The sequence below is a fragment of the Pinus tabuliformis genome, chromosome 2_2 (genome assembly GCF_031772625.1).
Source record: "Pinus tabuliformis cultivar Carrire ecotype Pingquan chromosome 2_2, CPIR1, whole genome shotgun sequence".
Taxonomy (NCBI): Eukaryota; Viridiplantae; Streptophyta; class Pinopsida; order Pinales; family Pinaceae; genus Pinus; species Pinus tabuliformis.
Genome location: NC_142300.1, coordinates 913,023,503 through 913,030,900, shown reverse-complemented (window position 1 = coordinate 913,030,900; position 7,398 = coordinate 913,023,503). Strand labels below are relative to the sequence as shown.

The window sequence follows — 7,398 nt, the reverse complement described above, 5'->3', positions numbered from 1 at the left end:
TGATGTTAACATGTTTAGAATTTTGTGTCCCCTTAATAACCTAGGTATGAGTTGCATCACCATAATTTCCTTTCAATTTTGATAAACAAAGTAACATCTAATTTCTTTCAACCCAGTTGAGGACTCAGGTAGGGGTGTTTACTATCCTTGATTTTGTTCTAATTATGGTAGAAGGGATCAATCAATCTATTTTGGAGGAAAAATAGAGATAAGGGTTCAAACAAGTGCACATTAGAGGCAATCTTTGGCTACATTTAATCTGTATTGATGAAATTCTTTTTTTTGTCGATGAGGAATTTGGAGAAGCTTCAAGGAAACGTTGATTTATTTTGTAAGGTGGTCAATATTCTAGTAAATAAGGGGGAGTTGATCATTTCAGGTGAAGATTTGAAGAGGAATATGTGGATTTTATTAACAACCTTTCTCCTATTAAATGGATTTATTTAGATTAGGGATTGAAATACCTTGGATTTAGGCTAAATCTAGATGCATATGTTAACAAGGAGGAATCTCAAATTATAGCTTTTGGTGGCTTTCAAAGGGAGGAAGATTGGTCCTTGTTAAATTGGTGTTGGAGGCCATCCTAGTTTACTAAATATTTCTTTCACATATTCCAAAAGGGATACTTGAGAGGATTCATGAGCATAGTTTTTTATTTATTTGGCTTGGTAGCTTAGACACGAAGGAGCTAGCTTGGATTAATTTGAGTAGGCTAGCACTTCGAAAGCACCTTGGATGTTGGGGTATACAAAATATTGTATCCTTCACTTCAGCGCTAGCTACCAAAGATATATGGAGGTTGATCACAGTACAAGGCTTTGTGTGAATGCAGTACATTAGAAATACATTGCACTAGACACCATCATAGGTTGGATTTGTATACCAAACAAGAAACATTGAACTAGTATAGTAATTTGGAAGGAAAAATTATTATCTTGTTTACTTATTGGGAATGTTTGGCCTGGAAGGTAACAAATAGACATAATGCATGTATGGGGGAGGATCCATGGGTAGGAACGATATGGGACATATTCTTCCTAAGAATATAGTTCACCTTAATCATAGAGTCTACTTCAACCTCTTACAAATTGTCTTCATGCAACTGCTTCCTTTTGGGGACAAGGCTTAGTTACTCCAAAACATCTAGGCTTTATAGAGGATGAAAAGTGAAGATGGACTTACTATGCTGAAAAAACAAAATTTGGTCATGTTTTCCTAATAGATAATGAAGATTCCTTAGTATGGATCCACACACCCACTAGATTATGTACACAAAAAGTGGGATGCAATTGCTTGAAAATTGAAAATCTCATGATGAAGTGATGTGGTGGTGACCAACATTCTGGAAGTTCTAATGCCCCTCAAAATGAAATTTATGCATGTGGCTTCTACTACAAATCAAATCCTTGACTTGGGACATACTGTAGAGGAGAAGTAGGTTTGGTCTAGGTAGATATAGTATAGTCTTTGCAATTGTAATGAGGTGATAAATTTCCACTTGATATTGGAATGCATTTACATGAAACAAGTATGGAATGGATGATCCAGGTGGATATTGGTGGCCACCTGCCAAGTCCACCTGGACCCCCACCATTGTTTCTCTCAGCATTTTTAGTTTCCTTAATTGTAGCACAACTTACTATTTTTAACAGTTTTTCGGGTCCGGAACTTTCGGAGCCGTTTTGAGGCCCTAAACGACGTTTTTTGGGAAATCTGGGGCAACATGGGTACATGGACCGATGTTGCCTCCCAGAGTGGCAGTGCTCGGATAGATCTTTCTAACGAGCTATTGTACGCGTCAAACAGTGATCGTGTGCCAAAGTTACCACCCTGGGAAGTTGGTGTACGAATTTACCCAAATGGGGCCCACAGTTTGGCGTTTCATCTTCTAAGGTTAGGTTTTGGAATGTTAATGGTTTTCCATTGTTTCTCAACAATAAATAGGCCTTCGAGCCTCATTGTAACACAGCTCAGAGGCATGTAGCCACCACATCTCTCCTCAGAGATAAGCTAACATCGCCCTAGCTGGTTTATTTCCATTTCTGGTTGTAAGCACATTTCAGTATTTTCCATTAATGAAATGAAGTATTATTTCTGCTGCATCTTTGTGTATATGGTTATCTCTGTAATTTGTTGCGTTCCTGTTTAAATCCGGATCAATGGAACTAAAGGTATAATTGGGTTACAAAATGTGTGGATTGGCACCTTTATCGAGGATTTTCTTAGGAATTTGTGCTCAAAACTAACACTTAAAACCTATTAAGCACTTACTTTGATCATTTGTTATGGCATATGGTTTGCTAGGAATGCTAGTGTCTCTTTGAATATAGGTTCACCAATCCCCTCATGTGCAAAATCCATGGTTTAATCATTCTTCAAATATTCCCACAAGAAAAAGAGGCAGTGCCGATGTAATCTATGGAAATGGATGAGATAAACAAAGAACACGTCTTTCTCGAATGCAAACTATGAAACCATCTCCATGTGGAGACAAGGATGTGGTGATGAATGATTCTTTAGAAGCTCCAATGCCCCTCAAAAGCAAAAAAATATCATGTGATTTCTGTTACAAAACAAAGTCTTGACTTTGGACATATTCCAAAGGAGAAGTAGGTTCGGTGTAAGTATATGTAGTCTTTGCAAGTGTCAGGGGACAAACTTCCACTTGGTGGTGGAATGTACTTACATCAAATAAGTATGGAATGAAATTAGAGGTTTAATGGGCTTGTAGAATGTCTAAATTGGTACCTTTGTGGAAGATTGTCTTATGAATTGGTAATCAAACCCAATACCTAAATCCTACAAAGCACTTTCTTTGATCATCTATTGGGGTATATGGCTCACTAGGAATGCTAATATCTTCACAAATCCCCTCTTGTGTTCAACCTAGGGTCTGAACATTCTTCAAAATCCCCCACAAGAAAAAAGATAGTTTCAATGTGATGTGTGGTAGTGGACACAAATAAAGATCTATATTGTGTGTACTTTGATGGTGTAGCATAGTGTGAGCCACACCTTTATGGAGTAGGAGGTATTCTTCGACTTTAAAAGTTGCACTCTCTAATTGAAAGCTAAACTAGACATTTGTACCAACAATTTGGCAAAGTTAAGTGCCCTTAGTCTACTATTACCATCAGATATAGAAAACAGAATTACACACCTTTAGTTCTTTAGTGACTCAACGATAGTTATTAAGTCGCTCAAAGTTGATCATCAATGCTCAAATTTAACTATGATGCCTCTGCTGAAAGAAACAAGGAAATTGATGGGTCCCAAAATTGGATATTTTTTAAGGAACATTTGGTCTTTCCTAGACACCTAAAACATTTTCTTAACCCCTTTTATTTGCACATTATAGAGTTAATTCATAGTATTAATGGGTCCCTAGGAATTAAATCATTCATTTGCCAATCTTTTCAAGCATCAAAAGAAAAATCTATCCTATGTGTAGGTGAGGCTATGGGTTTGTAGGGTTGAGCATTGTCATTTACACTTGTCATTCCATCACCAATACTTTTCTTCCTTCCCCAACAACCTTTTCAAGCAGACTGTATAGAAATCACTTTTCAGATTTGTTAGAGGTCATTGTGCACATATTTCCTTGTGCAATATGGGCTCTTGAGGAGAACTAGGCTTGGAAAGGGCTTCATACACCCTTCCCCTACCTTATCCCACCATTTATTGCCTTCAAAACACCTTCTAATCCGACAGATTGCTCTCTGATTTGATCTTGTAGCAAAAGAGGACATCTTGTAGAACTATGGAAAAAGCCTCCAAATGCATTTTGATTTGCCCCACAACACTCCTAACCACTCATAGGCACTCCATAATGATCATAAGACCATAAATATGAATAAAATGGATTCATATATCTAGTAGGAACTTTGTTTAAGATAATAAATTAAATATATAGTCATTCCCAACAATCTTGTAACAAAATAGTAATAAAATTTTGCTAAATTTTAGCACATGTTAACAAAATTATTTTTGAGTGATTCCACTTGGATTGGATTCCTAGGACATCCTAATTAATATCAAAATTTACCCATCACGTTTGCACTTGATCAAGTTATGCATTTGGTAAGTTAACTAGCTCACTAATTTTTAGCACATGTTAACAAGGACATTTTTTAGTGATTCCACTTGGATTGAATTCCTAGGACATCCTACTTAATATCAAATTTTACCCCATCTCATTTGCATTTGATTTGCTTGGTCATTTGGTGACATAACTCAAAAGACAGACTCGCTGGCAAACGTCGATAGCAACAAAGACTCTCTTGTAACAATTTGTTCTCAAGGTCTTTCGTGGCCCACATTCACTCTGAATTCATGATAAAAGTAGATTTATAGCCTATGAATGCTCCAAGACCACTTTGGTTGAGTTGAAGCTTGGTTAGAACGATATTTAGCTTTTACATTTCTTGCTTCTTGAATGTTGATTTTTGCAATTAGTCTAGATTTTCTTTCTACAATTTACTTACAACTTAAGATTAACAACGTACCTAGATCTTGATAACCTTAAGAATTACAACATTATTGTTGCAATACAAAACTCATCAACAAATAACTAAAATTTACTTACACAAAAAACAAACCACTATATTTGATGCTTTAACAAAAGAGATACTCACATGGAAACTGGAACTTGATTTATTCTTGAAAAGATAACATGTATGTGATCACAACATTAACATCTTCCATTCCACAAATTTCGAAGTTATGTATTTCGATAATACAAAAAAATATGTATTTTTCAATAATACAAAAAAATGGTATATGATTTCTTCAATTGAAAAAAAAATATTCCACAAATTTCCAAGTTATGTATTTTTCGATAATACAAAAAAATATGTATTTTTCAATAATAAAAAAAAATGGTATATGATTTCTTCAATTGAAAAAAAAAATATTCCACAAATTTCCAAGTTATGTATTTTTTGATAATACAAAAAAATATATGATTTCTTCAATTGGAAAAAAATATGTATAATAATAATATGACGTATATATTTTTGGATAAAAAAAAGGTATGTATTGTTCTTTACAGGGAAAGAGTGAAAGCAACTAAGCAACTGCTTAGCAGTAACAAAATCCAAGCTGAACTTCGCTGACCCACATTTTGAACTTTACTAAAATTCAGTAATTTTAGAAGGCAGCATAGACTAAGTTTGATTATTGCTATGCACACAAAAATGAAACTCAACACCAAGATCACACTCTCCTTATTCTCCATATGCTGAAAGCGCAAATGGTTATTTTGAACTTCTGACCTAAGGAATTCATTTTCTGTGGCTAATTCATTCAGTTTATTTGAAATTGCAGATCTCCAAAACCTGTATTCCTCCATTTCCTTTTCCATCAGAATCTTGTGCCATTGCAAATCATTTAAGTCTTTCCTAACTTGCCTTATATAATGTGTGTTTTCAACTAGTCCCTTGTCAATATCAGACAAGTGATAACCATATTGAACATTCAATTCTTCCCAATATCTTTCTAAAACAGAAAAATCCAATTCCAAAGATTTCACTTTTTGCATTAAAATCTTCATAACTGTGTCTCCTGCCACCCTTCCACCCTGCTGCCTGATAATTTCTACAGTGGAAACAAGCTCATTGCTATTGGAGCGTACTGATTCTTTTAACTTTGGCATATCAGTTTGTGATCTAGTATCTGCTTGTTTTTCTGATAAACCAACATAAGGGTTCTGATGCTCATCATTACTATTATATCCAATTCCACCTAGCACAGAATCTGGCCTGACAGTAAACAAATCAGGATTTCTCAACCCATGTTGCCCAGGTGCAATCAAGTCTTCAAGCAAATATGCAATAACATCAACTCCATAAACTTCCACCATACTTAGAGTGCAATAAAATTCAGAACCATAATGGCTAAGGGATCGCACTTTCAAATACCGTGCCCATTTAGGCTCCTTTAGAGTGAACCTTTGAACATGCTTAACATTTTCTGCAACATACTTCCCAAGGAGAATCCAATCATCAGTAGGGTAAACTAAACTACCCAGAAGCTCTAGGTCCTTCAAGTTGGATGAATAATGTTCAAAATTTGCAATTGCTACAGTATCAATCAATGTTTGATCAGAAAGCTCTATAACAACAAACTTATCCTCTGCACTGCAGGGATTCCGAAGGTACTTATCTTTGTCCTTCTGCAGAATATTTTGAACACCTTTGGACTCTTTGTTGTGAGCTAAAATTTTGGCTCCCTTGGAAGCAGCAGCATAATTGTATTCACTTCCTTCAGGTTCAAGCCTGTGAGCAATAATTCCATGTTGATCACTCGTACTTCGATCCCTTTCATTTCCAGTTTTCTTCTTGAATTCATCAAACCCTACCAGATTAGGGTTTTTAGCTTCGGATGAGATGGATTTTGCCATAGCTTCGGGTGCAGGAACAGGAACACCATTAAAAGACGGTTTACTCGGCTCGTCAGTAAATAATGCAGGAATTACGTTTGAATTTTGTTCAGCAACCATGGCTTTAGTACCAATTTCTGACCAATCTATTCCAGGCTCTGTATTTACCCATCCCATGGCTACTGTACTGTCATCTGAATATCGTGTATGTTCCAATTTGTTCCCTAAGAATTGAATTTCAAACTCTTTATAACGATTGAATGTTAGGTTCAGATTATACACTGACTGCCGGGTTTTATCAGTTGCAGAATTAATGAAAAAGAAAAGGCCCCCTGCAACAAAAACCATGAAACAGAGCACCACATAAAATCGGCTTCCGTCCAAAGGTTGTTTTTTTCTCATTCGAGCTTTGCGTAATCTCTGCATCGTTTCTTCTGGGACATTCCCCATGCTCAAGCGTTTATAAAGGCAAATCGGATATAATTAGCCGTATCAAAGGGATTATGTATAAAATATTCAAACCCCTTTTATATATAAAAGAGCACACGTGCCCTGCTTCTGCCGACATATAATGTTATATAAAGACACGGCAAAAATATATATATATATATAAATATAAAATATTCATACACCTTTTATATATAAAAAAAGAGCACACCTCCCATGCTTTTGCTCTATTTATTTATTTATTTATTTTCGTCGATAACTATAACTTTTTATTAAATTAATCAGTTAAAAAGTATGTGATATAATTGTTGTAATTTTATCTTTTCACTATGTTTTCTATTAATTTAATAAGTAAAATAGTATTTCAGTTAGAGAAAAAATGGATATTTTAGGAATTTTTTTTTTTTTTAATAAAATTTTGTAGAGATTTTAAAAAACTGGAGTTTAAATAAAATAAAATTTAGTAGAGATTTTTAAAAACTGGAGTTTAAATAAAATAAAATTTAGTAGAGATTTTTAAAAACTGAAGTTTAAGTTGTTTAATTTATAGACATGGTTTTTTATCTAATAGA

General features: G+C 34.7%; 1 protein-coding gene across 1 annotated transcript; it reads right to left on the bottom strand.

Moving 5' to 3' along the window:
- Positions 1–5,044: 5,044 nt before the first annotated feature.
- Positions 5,045–6,729, bottom strand: LOC149195991 (SUN domain-containing protein 3-like). Its single transcript, XM_089409002.1, has one exon. The coding sequence runs from the start codon at positions 6,725–6,727 to the stop codon at positions 5,045–5,047; it is 1,683 nt and encodes a 560-aa protein (XP_089265128.1). The 5' UTR covers positions 6,728–6,729.
- Between the last annotated feature and the right edge of the window lie 669 nt (positions 6,730–7,398).

Bases quoted from the DNA above. Each gene is read 5' to 3' on its own strand.
- LOC149195991 (XM_089409002.1), bottom strand. From the start codon at position 6,727: ATGGTTTTTGTTGCAGGGGGCCTTTTCTTTTTCATTAATTCTGCAACT.